The following is a 22,559-nucleotide window of genomic DNA, read 5'->3' on the forward strand; positions in this document are numbered from 1 at the left end:
TGGTCTGTGTTTTAAAAGTTGCCCTTACAGAATGATGATGATTACATTATTCTAATCTTATTTTAAATCTTTGAGAGGAATGTTAACTTTGTTTTAGTGTTTAGTAAACCAACAGGGTTACTAATAATTCTACCCCATCTCTGTGGTTTGTTTACTCCTTGAGGCAAGCCAGGCACATCTGGAAGTAAATCATTGCCAGTCCAAGAAAGTTGTAAAACCAAGATTCTATCAAGTTATCATTGTTTTCAGAGTGCTCCTCCTCCCTAGCTCCAATTTGGGGCCCTTGGTTTTCTTGTCAGAAGTCCTAGTTAGCTTTCCTGGGACCTCCCCCTCCCTCACGCCTACTCCCTTCTCCTTTTTAGGGGCTTTTTTGGGATGGGGGTTAATTTGCTGATTTTTAACACATAAGGAAGTGAGAAATTAAAGCATTTTCTGTATCTAAACAAATAAACACATTAGAAGTGAGTTTCGACTACAATCAGACTTGAAAATAGAGCAGAAGATGGGTCTCTCAGAGTATGTCTACACTGGAGCAGGAGGTATAATTTCCTGCTCAGGTCAACATACCTACACTAGTTCTGATCAAGCTAGTGAGCGGAAAGTTACAATAATGTCACAACAGCATGGGTGTCAGAATAGGTTAGCTGCCCCGAGTACAATCTGTGTGAAACTCTAGGTACATACTCAGGCAACTAGCCCGTCCCAATGCCTGTGCCCTACTATGCCTGCACTGCCACTCTTAGCATCCTAGCTCCATCAAAACTAGCCCAGATACGCCTACTCAAGTGCCAATATAAACATATCCTAACACTGACTCCTCTTTGTGGCCTGGGGCAACTGGCTGTGCTTCAGTTTTCCATCTGGAAAATGGGATAATAGTGTTTATCAACCTTGTATTGTGGTTGTCGGGGTTCATTAATGTCTGTAAAAAAACAAAAAACTTAGAAGACAAAAGTATTAGATCGGTGCTAAGTAGTGGCAGTAGCAATCTGTATTTATATGTAAAAACGTCAGACAACCATTGTAGTTTATAGGTAGAATAAAATGAAATATTTTACAGTGCCTAATAATTTAAATTTATATAGCACCAGGATTTCACTTCAAAACACATTATCAATTACTTACTTAGGGCTTGATCACTGGAGTCAGAGGCAAAGCTTCCATTGATTTCACTGGTACAGAATCAGGTCATTATTAGATACATATTAGCCCCACTTTACCCACAGGAAAGATGAAACACAGACATGAAATGACTTGAGCGAAGTCCCCAAGTGACTCAGCAGCAGATCTGGGAATAGAACCAGTATCTCCTGACTCCCAATAGGTGCTTAACCAGCACACCACACTTCCTCTCTAGAATGAAAGAGGCAGTGTTACATTTTTGTATTTTGCCTCTTTTAAAAGATCCCATATTACAATTGCATCTTCCTTTCAGTAATGTTTGTCATACCCCTCATTATGACAGAGTCAGTATGCCAAAGTCTCCACCAGTTCAGTATAGTAGAGGAATACCTACAAAACAAGTTAGTTTCTTAGCAGGGGGATTTCAATGCACATAGAGGAGGCGGAATGCTCACGGAGTATTGTGCCATGACCAAGTAAGGAAGAAAGGAGATTTCTACATAGACTCATAGGTCAGAAGGGACCAATATGATCATCTAGTCTGACCTCCTGCACAAGGCAAGCCACAAAACCCTACCCATACACATTTATAACAACCCCTAACCCATGACTGAGTTATTGAAATCCTCAAAATTGTGATTTGAAGACCTCAAGCTGCAGAAAAACCACAGCAAGCGACCCATGCCCCACGCTGCAGGGGAAGGCGAAAAACCTCCAGGGCCTCTGCCAATCCGCCCTGGAGGAAAATTCCTTCCTGACCCCAAATATGGCGATCAGCTAAACCCTGAGCATGTGGGCAAGACTCACCAGCTAGCACCCAAGAAAGAATTCTCTGCAATAACTCAGTTCCCATCCCATCCAACATCCCCTCACAGACCATTGAGCAGACTTACTGCCGATAATCCAAGATCAATTGCCCAAATTAAACTATCCCATCATAACATCCCCTCCATATACTTATCAAGCTTAATCTTAAATCCAGATAAGTCTTTTGCCCCCACTACTTCCCCACATCCAAGCCTTAGTGAAATATTGCATATAATGGACATCTCTCTCAGCTATTCCTGCTGTGCTTGCTGACCTGCAGGTTTACATGTTAAATCACAAGTGCTAATAATATAATGGGAAACCCTTTCACAAATGGACTAAGATATTTGATAGTAATGGTCCAAAACACAAGAGTAATTACTGTAGTATTTTTATAGAAGGGACTTGAAAGATTTATTACACATAATACAATATAAATGCCTTCAGGTGTAAGCCCCCAGTCAAAATACCTGAAGGCAGAACTCAGCTCTAAGAATTAGAGAAGGGCTGGTATTGAGATTAAGTTTAGGGCAGGGTTTGAATTTGGCCTAAGTGGTAGAAGTCTCAAATTCTCACCATTTGAAGCTGTCATGGAAAAAGTCTGTTTTCAGGAAACTTAACTCACAGACAACCCAAATTACATCCCTTCTAGTTTTGGACCCAACCCAGAACAAAAATCTAGGCATATGTTTGGATCTGGCAATTCAAATTTCCTCTCAGTGAAATTCAAAAGGCTTTTGATATAGGTGGCTGGTTTCAGTGCATCTCTGTTAGGGATTCAGATGAAACATTTATTTCATTCCTATTTTTTAAAATAATTTAAAACACAGTGATTGAAATGGCTTACCTTTAAATATGGTGACTTACAAAAACAGCTAATTGGAAAAATGCTTTCTCCTTATGGAAAATTTAACTTTGTGGCAAAAAATTTAAAAGCAAAAATTTCTAGTCAAAATGGTACCACAGTGCCTCAAGGGAGTTGTAGTTTATACTGCTTTGTATCCCCTCTCTCTTTTTTGGTCTGTGCTTCCTGGCCAGACTACATCTCCTACAATGCACCACAGTCTCCTTTCTTGCTGAGCCACAGCCAGCTGAACATCATGGGATTCTTTAGTGTTGGTGCATCATGGGAAATGTAGTCTGGTGAGGGAACTTGGCCCATAGAGGAAGACAGGGGTATGAGGCAGATAGACTACAACTGTTGCTGTGAGGCAACAGCATTTCTGAATTTAAACTTCTTGGCTTTTGGGTGTAAAGCTTTTCAATTGAAAGACAATATTTTCCACCGAAAGCAGCTGCTTTTAGTGCAAAACTTCATTCAGTCACAAAAACCGATTTTCTATCAAAAAAAATTTATCAGGAAATTTTTGACTAACCTTATTAACAAAGACACCCAATTAATTTGATTACAGGAATTTGACTATGAGACTGTTCAGGAGTATGTTTTGATTGTCTCAGTGAGAAATGATGAAGAACTGGTTGGGAAAGAGCAGGATGCCAGCTCTACAGCTACAGTGCATGTGTTGGTTAAGGATGTAAATGAAGCACCAATGCTTACACAGAAAAGGTACGAGGTCAGCATACCAGAAAGCATAGCATTGGGAACAGTGCTACTGACTGTTAAGGCTACTGATCCTGACATCCACACACCATCATTAAGGTGAGACTTTCCCTTTATCAGATTAGATTGCGCTATGGTGCATCCTTTGGGACTGATGATTTTTTGAAGTGTTCTGAAACGTTCTCAGTTGAAGAGCCCGAAATGATGTGTTCAGTTAACGTGGTTGTTTCTGGTGCTTCGACATGGCGTTTAGCCAGGGGTGAAAGTAACTTAAAGGAGTTACCAGTACGCCGCAGTCCTGAGCAGGGCATGGCTTCAACCAGAAGAGGCATGGCCTCAACCAGAAAAGGCAGAGCCTTTCAAGATTTAAAGGGCCTGGGGGTCCGGATGTGGCTGGGAGCCCCAGGGCCTTTAAATCACCCCAGGGCTACCAGTGCAGAGGTGGCTGGGAGCCCTGGGGCTCAGGGGCGAATTAAAGGGCCTAGGGTTCCAGCCGCTGTGGAGCGCCAGGCCCTTTAAATCACCACAGGAGCCCTGCCACCGCTACCCCAGGGTGGCAGGGCTCGGGCTAGGGCTGGGGTAGTGTCAGCAATACCGGCTTACTTTCACCTCTGCGTTTAGCCCATCCACTGGCATCTTTAGAGATAGCCACTCCTAGCCTCATTCTTTGATATACGGGACAAAACCACTTTCAGTAATGAATCTATAACCATGAAATGACAACACCTTGAACTAAAATAATCACACTAGGGAATTTATCACACTAAGGAACTGTAGGAGGTGATGCCTGGAGAGAACTGGCTTATCAAAAAGAATAATATGAGATGCTGGCATGCTTGTGATTTTAGAGGGAAATAATGTGTTATATCAACCCAAAAGGACATTCCCTACCCTGGCAACTTTCCAACACTTGGGGCCAGCCCCAACTCTCAGAAAAGCCTCTTGCAGGGTGGAGTGGGTGGCATTGTGAATTTCCCCTAGAAGGGAGCCAAAGGGGTGAAGGTTGAGTCCAAAACACCACATCCACACATTGATGGATCCATGACTGGATGGAATGTGACCGGGCAGTGAGGAAGCAGAAGAGAAGCACCATACCACACTCAAACTTGTAGGGATTTCCTTATGTATGACACTGCCATCTCCAGTCCAGATCCAGATGGACAGACTGCTGCGGAGTTGAATAGGCAATAGATCAAGCCCTGCGTTATCAGTTTCCTAACCTGGTGACTACTCTGCACTGTGAAACAACCTGAGGGACAGAGGTAGATAGAAGTGAGTTACAGTGAGAGCAGGGAATAGAGAGCGGGCACACAACTGCCACAGCCCTCCCTGGCTCCCCCAAGATCCATGAGAATTCCCGATGGGATTTTGAGGGCTATACTCACACCTCTCCTGCTAGTAGCAATGAAGTAAATCCACCCCTAAGTTAAAGGCATGATCTGTAGAAAACTGAGTTGAAACATGTAGACTTTATTCGGGCTTTTCCTGTGTAGGCCATAATCTGGCTCCTGTTTAGGCAATGCAGTACCCATGCTTTCATAAATATGATCACATTTATATCCTTCACTATCTGAATAAACGTAAAAGCCAAGTATAAGGAATGCTAACTGCGAGATAAATTTGTTCATTCGGATATGTGGAGTTTGTTTCCCTAATGATGTTGGAGAGGTTGTCAAATTAATACATGAGCCGGAACTGCATGTACCAGCATGTGAGCATTACCTTTAAACTGGGGACAGAAAAAGATATTTATAGATGAATACATTCAAAATGCTAAACTCATCTGCATCAGCCCATGAAGCATGGGTTTGGTGTTTTGTTTTGTTTTTTACCAAATGGAAGGTTAACAGTTCATTTTTTATTCAAAACATAAAATGGAAATTGTAATTGTTTAAAGAACATCCACGGCAAGAGAGAATGAAAAATTCTCACATGTTTTAGAGGCACATGTTTGGATTTCTGGCTAAAATGGAGGAGGTAAATTATAGATGCCCTGGCACCCTGCCGGAAAGCAAGCAGAAATTAATGAGCCAGTGTATAATTTCCTTCAAAGCACAGTCTACAGTTCAAATTACCTCTTATTTGTTCCTGTAAATGTGTACCCAAACAGCATTAAAGTAAGGACACAATTTTAATCTGATCCTTTTAAAAATGGATTAACCAGTGGTCTAGTAGTGTTCAATATTAAATATAAATTCAAAGGGAATCCTATCCATCAGATTCCTAGGGGCCTTCAAAATTCTGGATTTCCATTTTGTACCCATTACTCGAAATAGAATTTTCCCTGGGAAAGCCAGAGTTAACTTCTGAAAGTGCTGCATGGCTCTATTCCAAATGGATGCTACAACATGCTAGCATTGTCTCATCCTCTCCCATTTTGGCTATTGCAGCCTCCTCCTCTCTGGCCTTTCTAACATCCCTCTCATCCCCCTCAGGTTCATTTTCTGGCTCTCCTTTCTCCACCATATCAGATATCCTGAGTATCAAAGTCCAAGAATATGCAGGTGGGGATTCTTTCAAAGTGATGGAATTGTCAGCTGTCACAAACTCGGTGTAGCCAGCTCCAGGAATCCTCCTTGCAGCATACTCTGGAGCCAAGAACACGCTGGGTTAGAGTGCTGGTGAAGCTGATGATCTGGCCCTAAAAACTCCACTACTGCCCACCAGTCAGACAGTACATCAGACTGAAAACAGTGGTGTGCATCTCTCTCCACCCCCATCTCTTCTGCCCACCACCCATAACTGGTCCATAACTCTTCACCTGTAGCAATAAAAAGCATCACTTTTGTGAGTCAGGCCCACAAGTGATTTAACTCATTGAACTGAAATTGATCTACACAGCTCCCATACTCCACAGAATAAGAGGCCCTCTCATTGACTTCAGTGGAAATCACCTGTATCCCTCTATGGGAGAATATGGCCCCAGGAGAATTTCTATGTACTGTCCCCAGTTTACAGGTAAGGCTCCTTTAAGAATTCCTTAAAGGAGACAGGGTTATTTTCACATTTATTTATATGACATATCTGTTTTTAAAGCTCTGGGCTTGAATATTTCAGACTCACTAGATATTTTGTCAATTCCATCTTAATTTTTGATTTAGCAGATTGGAATTTTTTTCTTTTAATTTCATGTTGGTGATTTTGACTTTACCCCACAGTCTGAATCTTACTGTTCAGGGGAAAGGTGAAGTGAATTATATAATTAATAGCTGCATCATAAATGTTCATAGCAGGCTAATGAGGAATAAATCATATTCTGCTCATTGTGAACTTGCAATGATATTCCAGGCTAATAACATAACAGAGTAAGCTATGGTCTTATTACTCATTTAATAAAATATTAAATTAACATACTATAGATCACCGCTATCACACTTCACTCTGCAGTTACTCCCTAAGGAATGATTCAATGAACTGGCTTTCCATTGATGAGCATTCTGGAGAAGTTAGAGTCATGCAGGCTTTGGACAGAGAAATGATGCAGGATGTTTACACAGTGCAGGTTATTGCTCAGGACAAAGGTAAGAATGTGTGTTTGGTTTTGGATGAGAAATGGTTTCTTTTGCTCTCAGGCACACGGAAGAGACAGAGGACCAAACTCAGAGGTGATGCAAACAGGTTTGTGAGTGGCATATTTGTAAGTGGGTATATGTCTAAATAAGACATTCAGTCTACATTGGCATAACATATGCATTTGGAACAGGGGGCCAGAAAAGTTGTGCTTGCTGTAGACTTTGACACCTCTCAGATAGACTTTATGGAGAGACACTGGGCCAATCTCGATTACAAAGACAGGAGCATCCTGAGTCTATGAAACCTCGCATGATTTCACTAATTTTGCAAACAGCATGGAGAGAGAGATTTCTATTTTAAGGTTTCATTCCTGCTTACTTTAGGGACATGGGACTAAAGACTTCTGTAAGCAGTGCTGGGCTTGTGTTTACATTATGAGGTAAAAACTGACAGTTCTGTCATTACCATATATGAAATGTGCAGCAGAACACACCCTCACCAAAATCCTTCCTTAATGGACTTACTGGTGGTTCATTTACTATTGAAAAGGACAAGTTGCACTTCCTGGACCTATGCGTCATCTACACATCCGTATCTGAGATATACAAACTGCAAGGAATAGTAGTTTTGATGATCTGTTACAGCCAAATTCTGTTGAAGTAACATCACTAAGTCACAAGATTTACATCAGTGTAATTGAGAAAAGAATCATCTTTTGTTTTGCCATCAAACCAACCAACCAATCAACCTGAGATATCACTCCCTTCCCACCCCCCCCCCGGTGTTTTGTCAATTTAAAAATAAAGTGGGCTCTACAGAGCTGGGAAACTTAAGGGAAATTGCTTAATGCTAAGAAAACAAATTATTTAACAAATATTTTGAAACATACCTAAAGAAAAGCTAGCTACTTTTTCTGTGGTGAATGGCTTTGATTAACAGTCTGTCTTCCATACCCCTCCACACTAAGAATTGTATATGGATGGCCTTATTGAAATGTCCAGACAAACTCTTTCAGTTGTATTTAACAAGAGAGCTTGCTGAGTGATATTCAATTCACATTCAGCATCACGAACAGCATAACTTGATTTTAATTTTTCTAACTCTACCACCACTGCAATCAGTGAACACAGGTGCATGGTCTGATTGTATGGATGGAAAATGACAAGGTTGTTTTTGAAAGACCAAAGCTGTTAAGTAAAGCATATCAACCATTTATTCCTATAAACACTGTTTCTCAGCAATGATTCACACTTCAATGATGTCACAAACAAATTTACTTAAAAAAACCCCAAAAACTAATTCAGACAAGAACATTCCTCTTTCAGCCTGTCTGATTCACACCTGTGTCTGACACCAGACAGAGAATTTACTATTGTCATTGTCAATGAAAGAATCATATGTGAATGCAAGTATTGTAATTATATAAAAATCTTCTATGTCGTATGAAGCTATAGTCATCTGGCTGCAGTGTGCAGTGGATGAAAGGCTTGGCATTCAAATTGCCTTAAGCCATCACTGAATGGTAAATCACTGAATGTATTTAAAGGGGCAAGGTCAAGGAAATGACTGATCACATTTCTTTACAGACGATTGCAGTGAGAAACAAACAGGATGATTCATTCCAAAATATAAATAGCCACAAGCGCTCAAAAGGCCCAATCCTGCAAGGCACCGAAGCCAGTAGAAGTTGAGGCAGCTCGGCACCTTATGGAAGGAACTCATCACATCCCAGGATTGTACCCTGATGTTTTAGTGTTCCCTGGTTACTGAGGGAGGAACCGTTCATAGAACTATCTGTAACCATACACATAGTGTTCCCAGTACTGACAGGGCAACAGTGGAATCACATCCACAGTTCTAACACAGATCCTGGCTGCTACTACTTAGTAAGGGATCTTTTGTTCCTACTGCCACTTTATCAAATTTATATTGGTAAAGGTGCTAGTGACTCAACGTGAGGTTCACAAGACTTGCCATACAATACAAATCATTCTGGCTTTTGATCATGTGGTTGAGGCAGAGTACATGGACAGTTTTGGTGTGTATCTTTGTCCGTTAACTCCGACAGGGATTTCATGACTATACTCATTAGGTCTGACATTTGGAAAGTATTTGCCAATACATATTGTTTTATTGCGAATTCTAAGAAATATCAGTCAGTTCACCTAAGATCATCTTCCTCACATGGGTTGAGACTTAAATTTTCAGCCATTGAACATCTTTATCATCCTTCTTTAGATTCTCTAGTCTAGGAACATCCCTTTTATGAAGAGCTTAAAATTATAGATATTCCTTTGAGTGTTGCTGTATCAACAACTGAGAGTGTTGCTCTCCTACAACTGATATTTATATCATACATCACATGAAAGACTGCACTCAGACCCAAGTACTGAGTTTAAAAAAATAAAGATGATTGGTTTTAATTTTACCAATGCACTAATAAGAAAGCTGGGACTATGTTTTCAGCTGTTGCTATTAAATGTGCAGACACAAAAATGCACGCATACATGTGTGTGCACAAATGAGAATTTGGTCATGTAGACTGGATGCTGTAATTGAGTGCATTTCACTTGTACGCTACCAATCAATAGGTGTAAATGGTTGAGAACACCTGAAAATTTGGCACTGGAAAGTCTACACCAGGGGTAGGCAACCTATGGCACAGGTGCTGAAGGTGGCATGTGAGCTGATTTTCAGTTGCACTCACACTGCCGGGGTCCTGGCCACCAGTCTGGGGGGCTCTGCATTTTAATTTAATTTTAAATGAAGCTTTTTAAACATTTTAAAAACCTTGTTTACTTTACATATAACTATAGTTCAATTATATATTACAGACTTGTAAAATGAGACCTTCTAAAAGCGTTAACATGTATTATTGGCACGCAAAACCTTCAATTAGAGTGAATAAATGAAGACTCGGCACAGCACTTCTGAAAGGTTGCTGACTCCTGGTCTACACTGACTTCCTATGGGGAGAAAGGGTTAGGATTTCTGACAAAGTTAGATAAGGAGATGTGCTTTCATACTCCTCCTTACAAGTTACTTGAAGGTTCTCAAGACCAAATGATTCATGCTGTATGACCAGGCTGAAAATGTGAGGAAGCTTCCAAGATACTAGCTGTTATATTACCTAAGATGTTAGACCATGATTGCATTACAGTATTTGATTCAGAACTGTATTCTATTAAGGCTTTCTGTGAACCGCATTTCCTTTATATGACTGTCTGGTTTCATGGAATTACATAAACCTTCCCACTTTCTCAAGTTTTATGGCCAAAGCTTTCAAAAGGGCTCAGCACCCAGAATCAGGGCCAGATTTTCAAAACAGCTCAGAATGCTGGGTGCCAGTTGGGTACTGAACACTTTTGAAGATCTGGTTCCAGATTTCCAGAAGAGCACAGAAACATTATAAACAGCAGTAATTCTAGCTCAGAAGTAATTTCACTGCAATTTTATCTGCTTCACTTTGTGGTTTTCTTGCAGGTAGCCCATCAATGATGGTCACTGCTGATATAGCAATCCACATCTTGGATGTCAATGACAACTCTCCATTCCTAGTAGGAGACTACTCCAAATCCCGTCTCTGCACACCTCAGAGGGAAAAACAATCTATCATTATCAGTGCATTTGATCTCGATGGGGCAGAAAACAGTGTCCCATTGATTTTTGCTCTTGCCAATAGCCCCATGCTTTGGAGAAACTGGAGGATCAACTTGATCAATGGTGTGTGATTGTGAATGGTAACTATAGGCTTCATTACAGAGAAGTGATAGAAAGCCCTGTTTTAGTCCCCCTCTAACTTTGTCTTAGGAAAATTGTTTGGGCTGAGAATTCCCATGTTGAACATGAAGGCCAAGGAGAATGTTTGTGGGAAGTGGGAAGGACAACTGGCAAATGGTTTTTCCATTACAGGTCACTAAAAGGTTTTTCCGATTTCAAAATTTGCTTTTTGTTCTTTTTTGGGTCTTACACTAACAGCTTTTTACTACACTTCCAAACATTCCACATGGTTAAACACCCCCAGAAAGCTCAGGATGTATTTGAAGGAGAAGAGTTTTAATTAAGCCAAATGATCAAATATTGTTTGTTATGGGTGGTTTGAGGGTCCAATCCTGCTCCCTTTGATTTCAGTAGGAGTTACTGACCCAATTCCTGCCCTTAATAATGCCAATAGGAGTTTTTGTCATTGGCTTCAAGTAGGAGCAGGATCAGCACTTGATCATGCTCCTTCAATTGACTGGTTTTAGCCTAGAGAGCAATAGGATTTTTCCATAGCTGACTGCTAACAGTTCTCCATTCCATTCAAGTATTTTTGGAGTGGGGGTTGGGGGCAAGCACTCCAGGTCAGCACATAAGGGTTGTTTTATTAGGGAGAACCAGTAGGGTTTTTTTTTTTCCTAGTTAAGATTGAAAATACAGTCCCATTATAAGGCTGATTTTGATCTCCTTGTAACTTTTAAAGAAGAGTAATAGTCTCACATTTTCCAGCTCTTCCAGTCAAGTCTCAATAGCAACTAGAAGATTTTCTTAAAATGCTGATTAAACTGAGTAGGCACTTGGGGATCAAAAGACTTTAAAATGGCTCCCTGTTGAAACTTTTGGAAATTGTCTCCTGTGTGTTTGTGTGCATCTGACTACCGCATTCGATAACATTACACAGACAATTGCAAATATTTTAAACTTTGATTCACACAAGTGGCAGTTTTCAAAGGCAGGAGTAGTAAAATGTTTAAGAAACTTGTCAATATTTGAAAGCCAGATGTGATTATCATTCAATGATGAAGCTTATGGAGAAAGGAATTATAGCAACAGAGAAAGGTTTTGTCATCAGCCTCTGAAATAATTCAACCTCTGGTTAGTTTTCAGAAGTCAAAGGAAGTTCTCACATCTGGCAAATAGATCTCTGAGATAATTACATGGAAGATGCACAAATACTCGCTGTATAAAACTCTAAGATAGAGAGATAGATGGGTCAGTAGGGATTTTAATATGACATTTGTGTTAGGCAGATACCAAAATCAAAGTATTTTCTGTTAAGGGCTATTGTTAATAGAAAATATTATTTAATGTATTTGTCAATGGACAGTAAGATTTTTATGAAGTCCTTATTATTGCTGCTTCTTGAGAATAATGTTGTAAATATAGTTTAATAGGAAAGTGTATATCGTTATGGAAACATTATGTATTCATCTTTGCAGTTGAAATTGATCAGTGTGTGTGCGCGTGAGTATTTCCTCTCTCCTTTGTGTATTTTGAGGTTACTGATGGAATGGGGATTATTTTGGGTCAGAGTTGAGGTTGCTGTGTTGTGACATAACACTCATTTCTGATCAAAATAATGGGTGAAATCATCACCCCTCCTCTGGCCCCTTTATGCCAGGTAAAATTGCCAGAGCAGCAGAAAGGAGGCCTACAAATCCTGGCTCTGGGGGAAAATTCTCCCAGTGCCGGGTCTGCGGAAGACAGCTGTCAGATTGTCTCCCAAGCACCCCTGTGCAAGTCCTGGACAAGAGCAGGGGCTGGCCTGGGAGGGGTACGTTAGAAGCAGGGCAGAACATAGTACTGCAGAGATTCCAGGCAGTGCTACAGACCATATGGTGGCACAAGGAGGCTGCCATAACTTACACTGGGGGCCTCCTCAGCAGCCCATGATCAGGCAAATGCTAAGCCACCATAGCCTCCCTCCCCCTGGGCTGTGAGCTCTGTGTTGCATGTGCTAGAGGTGCAGCCCAGTATCTCATCCAGGATATTGTTACATGGGCAGTGTAAACTGTATGGTGTCCTTAACTCCATTTCCTTCCTTTTGATTGTATAGGCTTCATAAATGATGTGATGGGCCATGGCATTGATGTCACTTGGCAACCTTTTGTAACAAAGATTTTTGTGTTTGGCTCTCAGAGCCTAGTGCCGCAAGGTGCAGAGTGCTTCCTGCCTTTAGAACAGTGGTTCCCAAACTTGTTCTGCCGTTTGTGCAGAAAAAGCCCCCGGCAGGCCGGGTCGGTTTGTTTACCTGCTGTGTCCGCAGGTTTGGCTGATCGCGGTTCCCAGTGGCCACGTTTCGCTGCTCCAGGCCAATGGGAGCTGCTGGAAGTGGCAGCCAGTATGTCCCTCGGCCCACACCGCTTCCCACAGCCCCCATTGGCCTGGAGCAGCAAACTGCGGCCACTGGAGCCGTGATTGGCCGAACCTGCAGACGTGGCAGGTAAACAAACCGACCCAGCCCGCCAGGGGCGTTCCCTGCACAAGTGGCGGAACAAGTTTGGGAACCACTGCTTTAGAACCATACAGCACCTTGTGGGACTAGGCCCTCAATCAGCAAGAGCACTAGTGTGTTGATGCCTTGTGATTACAATCACACTGGAGACTGCTCTGTAAGTGGTGGCTCTGATAGCCACTGGAAAGTATAGTGAATATTTTAAAAAAGAACAGGAGTACGTGTGGCATCTTAGAGACTCACATTTATTTGGGCATAAGCTTTTGTGGGCTACAGCCCCTTTCATCGGATGCATGCAGTGGAAAATACAGTAGGAAGAGATATATATGTATACACACACACACACACACACACAGAACATGAAACAACGGGTGTTACCATACACAGTCTAATGAGATTAATCAGTTAAGGTGACCTATTACCAACAGGAGAGAAAAAAAAAACTTTTTGTAGTGGTAATAAAAATGGTCCATTTGCCACAGTTGACAAGAAGCAAAAAGTTGTGAGAGTGGGGGAGGGGGAATAAACATGGGGGAATAATTTTACTTTGTGTAATGACCCATCCACTCCCAGTCTTTATTTAAGCCTAATTTAATGGTATCCATTTTGCAAATTAATTCCAATTCAGCAGTCTCTTGTTGGAGTCTGTTTTTGAAGTTTTTTTTGTTGTAATATTGATTACCACTACAAAAAGTTTTTCTCTCTCCTTCTGGTAATAGCTCACCTTAACTGATCACTATCCTCATAGTGTATATGGTAACACCCATTGTTTCATGTTCTCTATGTGTGTATATATATATCTTCCTACTGTATTTTCCACTGTATGCATCTGATCAAGTGGGCTGTAGCCCACAAAAGCTTATGCTCAGATAAATTTGTTAGTCTCTAAAGTGCCACAAGTACTCCTGTTCTTTTTGCAGATACAGACTAACACGGCTGCTACTCTGAAACCTGAATATTTTCAATGTAAGACTGGAAGAGAGGGAATAAATGCAACACAGCTGGTTTGTGTTGTTTTTCTCTCTCTCCTTCCCTTCTCACCCCCAGCTCTGATACTTGTCCTTCTGTTTCATTTGCATGTTCTCTGTTACTCCGCAGACACACATGCTTATCTCACCATGAGAATCAGTTGGCTGGAACCCAAAGTGCACCTTGTTACCATTATCCTGAAAGACAGTGGGACTCCATCTAAAGCCCAACACATTCAACTACCAGGTAATAAGAACGCATTTCATGCTGAGAGGGTTCTTATAACACAGTCCATTGATCTACTCCAGCGGTTCTCAAACTGTGGGTCACAACCCCATTTTAATGGGGTCGCCAGGGCTGGCTTAGACTTGCTGGGGCCAGAGCTGAAGCCTGAGCCCCATTGCCCGGGGCTGAAGCCCAAGGCAGTGGGGCTCAGGTTACAGGCCCCTTGCTGGGGTTGAAGCTCTTGGGCTTTGGCCTCCCTGCCCAGGGCAGTGAGGCTCGGGCTTCGGCTCAGGCTTTGGTCCCCTCTTCTGGGGTCACGTAGTAATTTTTGTTATCAGAAGGGTCACAGTGCAATGAAGTTTGAGAACCCCTGATCTACTCTTTTCTCCACATTAATAAGTTAAGGAGTTATAAAGATCTTCCTTTGTAAATTATGGTCTCTACCGACCTCTCTCTTTTCCCCTCTTTCCATGTGGCACCTGTAATGTAGCACCTGCAGTGGAATGTCATCTCACATAGCACTCAGTTTGTTTTCTGGGTTTTAATCTGGAGGGTGTTTTTTTTATAATCACACTGGTGTTCTATTATTTAAGCCATTCTCATTATATACAGCACCCCATGTGCCACGCTGGAGCTTCAATTTTAAAGCTATCAGTACAGACATCTGCTTCTAAAAAAAGTCTTGCCTCATATCAGGCAGCACAAAGAGTTGGTAACAGCAGAGAGATCTGGCATGGGGGAGACGCAGGGTCAAGTGCAACCTCAGGAAAGTCCCTGATTTGACAAGGTTGCTCAGTTACACTGGCTGTAAACGTGGCATGCCTGCTAAGAGACAATAGCAGCAGCAGAACATCTTGGGGTGGGTGATTGCTTCTCATCTCAGCTAGAGAGAGAGGAGCAACCCTCTGAAAGGAAGAAGGATCACTAAGAGACAGACTGGCAAAGAGAAGGCACTGAAAGAAAGACAGGAAAATCCAAGGATACTCTTTGGACCTGTCTTGGTCACTTCCAAATAAAGGGCTAAATAATTACAGCTCCCCTTTACCAATACCCTAGGAAGTGGAGCGGGCACAGGGAGCCTCTCCAGCTAGCACATCAGTGCAGGAGCCAGACAACATAGACCTAATATTAAGGCTGTGTGGGGAAAGTGACTACACCAAGCAGCATGGCCAGGGTCCTGCCACACTGTGCGACAGCAGATGCTGTTCCTTTTTGTAGCAGGTGTAAGCACAATATAGCATGTTCACTGTGGGACGGTACATGTGTCTGCATTGCACTGATGAAAGTCCTCAGAGTATCTCCAGTTAGTCACCTTCTCCCCATACCTCCTGGAGAGAAGCAAGACCATGATTTGGCTGATAAGGGAGACTCATGACAAGGGGTTTAGATTGGTCCATTCTGGCCTTAAAATCCACAAGTCTAAAGTAAGAGGTTTTTAAGGTCAGGCTTGACAAAGCCCTGGCTGGGATGATGGGGGTTGGGGCTAGATGACCTCCTCAGGTTACTTCCAACCCTGATATTCTATGATTCTAAAAGGTGAAAGATTCACAGCAAGCTATTCAATATGTGCAGGACTTGTAAATTATTTCAGAATTCTCCAACCAGTGCAAATTATTAAGCATAACAGAGAAAGATTTCATGCTTGTTACTCAAAGTGTCCAGTTTAGGAACATGCCTCAGCTAAAATAAAAATGAATTTTCCAGAGAATTAAACCATGTAGCATTTTGCTTCTAGTGGCCTAATGCCGAGGCTGTTCTGTGCATTCCCACTGACACTATTTTTGCTGCCTTCTTCAAACCATCCTGAGTGCCAGAACACATTTTGGGAAGAGCAGTTTTGTTTCTCTGACAGTATGTACGTGAATGCATGAATGATATTTTTGCCTTGGACCAAGAACCGAAAATCTATGTTTCTGTTTTGCATCTGAGCTGTTGCCTTTTTATTTGTGAAAACATTTGTAACTTCAATAGAAGATATGCAGTCAATTATTTTATTCTCTACCTTATTTGTGTCTTATTACCAAGAACCTAGACCAAACTAATGTCTGGTGGAACCTCTTGTGTTAGTTATGTCATGTAAAGAAAATGAAAGCTTTCCTCAGGGATAAACTCCAATGCTAGAGCCCCAAAGAGTTACATAATTAAGGTGCCCTGTTCAAGGATTGTATTAACAGTGCAAAACATATTTTAACTACCAACAGTGTACATGTTAACAGTTCATTTACTGCTCCTCTCCCAAGTAAATAGCCACAGTAATTTTCCTACTACAGATCCAGAAGAAGCTTTGGTAACTGGATGGAAAAGCACCACATGTGAGAGATGGCTGGGGTGGCTGCTGATCCATATACAGAGATTTCGTCTAATAGTTGCTATTTAGAGACAGAGAGGGGGAAGTATGGAGACTGGAGGAAGAATGAGGGTCTAAAGAGTCAGGGAAATGAGTCTGACTTCAGTGGCAGGAGAGATCCTAGACACATGAATGAGAGATGAGATCACAAAACAGGGAGGAAACATGAGCTGTTAAAAATGAGTCTACATAAATAGTAAATCTTATCTGATAAACTTGGTGGAATTTACTTAGAGGATAATGAGCAGAACACACAGGATTGAACACAGCAAATAATCTACTCCAGGTTCAAAAGAAGGCACATGCCGTAACACAGCACAGTCTGCTAGTAGCTAAGGCTCTAAGTGCTGTAGAGAAAATTATAACATTAAAAAGTGAAAGCAGCTCAGAACAGAAATATCATCACAGGTGTCATCTTTTGTGTCTGTGCCAGTGTAATTCTGAGCAGCTTATATGAGCTGTATGTTTGAGAAAGGGCCTTGTACCTTATATTTTATACTGAGCTTTGCCTCTGGGCATCTTTATCTTCACAAAACTAGGATTGGACAGCCGTATTTGCTATTTAAAGAGCTGCTCTTGCACCTTTAGCAGACCAGGGACATTTCTGCTGCTGATGTTCTGCTATGGTCATTGTCTGAAAGCAGCTACAGACCCATTTACAAACAGGGCCTGAGAGTTCTCCCAGGCCTGTACTCACCTATGGAGGGAAGCAAAGCACTGCTGCTGCAGTACAGCTGAGAGGGATAACTTCTCCCAGGGGAGAAGGAAGCTGCCTGCTTTGCTCTTATATTGGGACTGATAAGAGGAGGAGCTGGAGAGAAAGCTGCACCTGAGTTGGGCTTGAGAGTTGGGCTTAGAATCAGCTCCTAATCAAGGAGCTATGCAAAGGGTCATGAGAAATTTGAAAAGGCTGGTGGAATGAGCTTCACTACTCTGAAACCTGTCACTTTACTCTGTTGCTGGAGAACAGAAGGCTACCCCATGGGCAATGACTCCATCTGGCATTTGCAGCAGAGAATCCTGTGGCACCTTATAGACTAACAGACGTTTTGCAGCGTGAGCTTTCGTGGGTGAATACCCACTTCGTCAGATGCAGGTAGTGGAAATTTCCAGGGGCAGGTATATATATGCTAGCAAGCAAGCTAGAGATAACGAGATTAGTTCACTAGTGAGTGAGGAGGTGAGCTCTCTCTGTTTTCTTATGCAGGTAGAGGTGTGTGATAAAACGCCAAGGAGGAGAATAACTGGTTCTGTAATTGGCAAATCCCATTCACAGTCTTTGTTTAGTCTCAGATGCTGATTGTGTCAAATTGCAGATCGAACTGAAGCTCAGCTGAGTGTTTCTCTTTGAAGGTCTCGTGGTTCTGATAGTCTTTTGCTGCATGGGTTCATGTGCCTTATGGGATGTTTCGCTATGTGTGGCAGGAGGGTCTGAAGGGCCTCTCCTGACAGAGTTTTGTTGGTGTTTGAGTAATGCCCATTATCCCCTGATATCTGATTTGTGCTTCCGATAGCCGTTTCCGTAGTCGACTGTTCACATGGCCGAGTGTACATAGCAGAGGGGAGTTGAGCGGCATACGATGGCCGTCATATTACACTTGTTCGGACGTGCAGTGTTGAAGAACCAGTCGATGGTATGGCTTGATCTCTAGGTCCTGTGATGGTGTCGCTGGGTGTGGATGTATGTGGGCAGATCACGGTGGCATCGGGGTGTTAGCATGGAATTGGTTTCCTGAGCTAGAGTTTACTATGCGACGGTGTTTAGCAGGCTTGCTGGTGAGATAACGATTTTCAGGGTTGGCCAGGTTTGTGCGTCAGAGGATTGGCGCTGCCACCCACAATTACACACACAGAACTGAAGTTGTGGAAATTCTAGATCCGACGGAATCTGGTTGTAGATCTCTAGATCGAATTCAGGTGGACGGGTTTTAGCTGGCCGGTAGTATGTGATGAGTCCACGCGGAGTCACTGTTAGTTTCTTTCTGGGTGTGTCTTGCACTACGGAAGGCTTCATTGGGTACACGTTGGCTCTGTTTGATCTCTCGCCTCATTTCCTCATGCGGATGAGTATTATTGTCAGGCCTTGTCGATGATTTTGGGTGCTACTCTGGTGCGAGTATTGTTAGCAGATCGTTGTCTCAGTGTCGGGCTTAAGCAATGGATCAATAGTAGATGTGCTCTAGCTGTGAGGAATAGATGTCCTGAAGACTGGAGGCAATGGAAGGTAGGCATAGCGGGTCAGTAGGTTTTCGATGTAGGGGTATAGTGTGAGCATCCACTTATTTGCACCGTGGTGTCTAGAAAGTGGACTCCCCGTGTCAGATTGGTCCAGGCTGAGGTTTGATCGGTGGGGTGAAGTGTTAAAATCATGGTGGAATTTTTTCTAGAGTCTCCTTCCGCATGGGTCCAGATGAGTGAAAGATGTCATCAAGTAGCGTAGATAGAGAAGGTGGCATGAGTGGACAGAGTCTGAGGACAGCGTTGTTCCAGGTCAGGCATAAAAGTATTGGATATTGTGGGCGCCATGCGGGTGCCCATAAGCAGTGCCACTGATACTGCGATGAATATATTGTACTATCAAAACTTCGAAATATTGTGTGTGAGTCTACAAAGCACACGAGTCTCAAGCAGCCAGTGTTGTGCGTTGTGCATCATCGAGGCGATACTGTGTCCTGCAGCGTATGGTTATTCATCTGTGTGTGGGATGTTTGTGCTAGAAGGCACTCTTACATTCCGTGGTGCTAGGATTGGTGTTTTCCTTTGGAGGTGACCAATGGCATTGTTAGTTTCCTCGGAAATTCAGTGGTGTCACAGAGATAGCCTGGGAGTGCTGGCGGCATAGGGTCTGAGTAGAAGAGTCCACATATCCAGGCAGTCCTCAGTGGCAGTGCCAATGCCCGAGATGTATGGGGTGTCCATCAGATTCCAGGTTTGTGGATCTTGGGTAGTAAGATAGAATCACCCTGGTCGGGGTTCTAAGGTATCCTTGATTTGTCCAGGTGTTTAGTTTATGTGGTAGATGCCTGAGAGTGAGATGGTGCGTAGTTGCTTCGCTGCTAATCCTCAGTGCGGATCTGAGATAGTAGGCTAGTCGATGGTATGGTAATTGATCGACAAGTTGCTGGCGGCCTCCTTTTGGTAGTCAGACCTGTCTCATTGTACTAGACAACAGTGCGCTTCCTTCTTTTGATCATCTCTTGATGATCAAATGTCAGAGAGTTGGTTTATGAGGCGTGGATGGCATTGCGTTCTGCTTCGCTTAGTGTTTGAGGCATGCGTGTTGTTTCCCGGATGTTCTGCCTGTGCCGTCGCGGAGAATTTCGGAGGGTTTTACAACCTGTCTCTGTTGTAGGTGTCAGTTCTGTCAATTTTGCTTGTTTGAGCCCTGTCACAGAAGAAACAGAAGTTGAACATCGTCGCCTGTGCTCTTGACCCCAGATGGTCACCATAGGGCAAGATGTCTCATTACTGCCCCTCCCATCCAGTGTCTGTTGAATCACGCATGTACTAATATGTTTATCGCAGACTGCCTACGTGATTGACACTCACTCAACTAATAGATAATTCAGTGGCTTCATAATCGAGACAGCTTGAATACGGTTTTAGGGACGACATCATAGGTGAGAAAGACTATATACTCGTCTAGCTTAGGGTAAGCATTTATTTTAAATAGGAGGCTTAGGCCACGTCTTACACGTACGGATAATATCGACTTAGTAAGATTCGTTTAGATTAAGAACTGATATTATAAAATTCGATCTCCATCGCGCGCCACACTAGGCCAGGACTCTAGAATTCGGCGTTGTGCGTTCTATGGCAGCTCGGCTAAACGCGGATTTACTGAAGGCTGTTGCATGTGGGTAAGCTCTTACCGGTCAGCTATCCCCATTAGTCATCCGCAGTCCCCCAAGCCCCTGGAATTCTGGTTTGTATCATTATTTGTCGCCGGTGATTTCTGAGTAATGCTATGTCAGTCATCATTTCCTCCCCTCCGGAAAACATCAGCTGAAAATCCTGTTTGCGCGCCGCGTTTTTTCCCCTCGATTCCCGCAGAGATGCCATAGCACGCGGCACCATGGAGCTCTTGCTAGCCTTTTTTTTGAAATTCCGGGCAACCCTATGGCTCTCTGACATGCCCTGCGGATGAGAGAGGCGATACTCAACGCATACACAGCAGCATTCACTTGTCAATGTTTGCATGATAGTCCCAGATGATGTGTCCACCGGTCGATCGTGTTCCTCGCTACGTGCCAGTGGAAAAGGTGGACCAATAGATGTACGGTTACTCTCTCCTCGCCTCTGTACGTGTCTCTTATGAGCTATCGTGGAGCTGCTCCTTGGCTGAAATCGGCCGGCGGCACTAAGTGCAAAGCAAAAGGGTGATGCACATTAAGGAAACTGAAGTCACATCCACTACTACCTTATGGGTTTACTAAAAATAGTCAGTCTCTAGCCTTAGAACAAGGACGCAAGTTTATAGAGGACCAGTGAATCAGAGCCACAGCTGCGCCTGTCGATATCACAGAGGGGTGCCCCTGACACAACACCCACCCGTTGCTTACTCCTCCTCCCAACCTTCCTGGCTACCGTGGCAAGTGTCTCCCCCGCAGTTTGTGTCATGAAGTTATATAAAGAATGGCAGAAAGAAACAGAGACTTGTTAGTGAGATAAAATGAGGGGGAAGCAGCCTGCCGGGGCTAGACAGTCCAGGCACGAACTTTACACAGGAAGGGGAGGGGCTGAATGAGCTCAGCCCCAAGTTGCTATTGATGAAGACAGTTACCAGCCGTTCTGTACACATCTACTGGAGTAACGGGAGTCTTCCACCCTTTTACCCCAGAGCGCCCCCGGCCAGCCTTCACCTGAAGGCCACCAAGGGCACTCCACGCGGGCTGATGGCGACGACGGATATCAGTCATCCAATCGTATCCGCACCACCGAGGGAGGGAAGCGAGAGTACATGCTCCTTCACCTGCTGGCAGCATCGCGTCCTACAAGCACGCATTCAGTACACTAGGGTGACTTGAAAGAAGTCAAGAAATGACTTTTTCCCTATTTTCTCCACGTGCCTCGCGGGAGGGGCTGAGGAGCATTCTCCTGAACGCTAGTAACTGAGTACGGAGTGACAGCTCTAGGCAGCACCTGCCAGGGACGCTCAGCACGTCTAAGGAACATGTCACTTTTACAGTAGTGCTGTGGACCGTGGATAGGTGATGGAGATCCCTCAGTACCCCTATCCATTCCATAGGCGGGTGTCCGATTTGAGTCTCTGGCTTCCCATTCCGCTTGTCAACGCAGCGCTGGTGCGTCTGCTGAGGAGTTTTTCAAATGCTTTGCATTTCAGTGTTTCTGCTACGGAGCTTCTGATACAACAGATTTGGTCTCCCCATCAACGCGATTCATCTAGTATCTCTCCGTCAGGTCCATGCTGGAGCTCCTTTTGATTTGAGGACTGCATCGCCACCCGTGCTTGAATCAGAGCTCCAGCGCTGGGCAACAGGAAATGTTAATTTCAAAAGTTCGCGGGGCTTTTCCTGTTTACCTGCCCCGCTGCATCGAGTTCAGATTGCCTGTCCAGAGCGGTTCAGTGGTGCACTGTGGGATTACTGCTCCGGAGGCCAATACATGAATCTGATTTCGTCCACACTAACCGTAAAGTCCCGATATGTCACCTAATATCAAATTAGCGCTACTCCTTCGTCGGGTGGAGTACAGAAATCGATTTAAAGAGCCCTTTATATCGATATAAAGGGCGTTGTAGTGTGGACAGGTACAGCGTTAAATCGATTTAACGCTCTTTA

General features: G+C 43.3%; 1 protein-coding gene across 1 annotated transcript in view; it reads left to right on the forward strand.

The window, feature by feature from the left end:
* CDH16 (cadherin 16) overlaps positions 1-22,559 on the forward strand; it is a 67,051-nt gene that overhangs the window by 38,928 nt on the left and 5,564 nt on the right. Inside the window, exons 13-16 of the mRNA XM_032803760.1 lie at positions 3,342-3,589; positions 6,878-7,011; positions 10,487-10,726; positions 14,316-14,432. Coding sequence (XP_032659651.1) covers positions 3,342-3,589; positions 6,878-7,011; positions 10,487-10,726; positions 14,316-14,432 — 739 coding nt within the window. The remainder of the gene's footprint in view (positions 1-3,341; positions 3,590-6,877; positions 7,012-10,486; positions 10,727-14,315; positions 14,433-22,559) is intronic.

This window comes from Chelonoidis abingdonii, chromosome 19, assembly GCF_003597395.2.
Source record: "Chelonoidis abingdonii isolate Lonesome George chromosome 19, CheloAbing_2.0, whole genome shotgun sequence".
NCBI classification, from domain to species: Eukaryota; Metazoa; Chordata; order Testudines; family Testudinidae; genus Chelonoidis; species Chelonoidis abingdonii.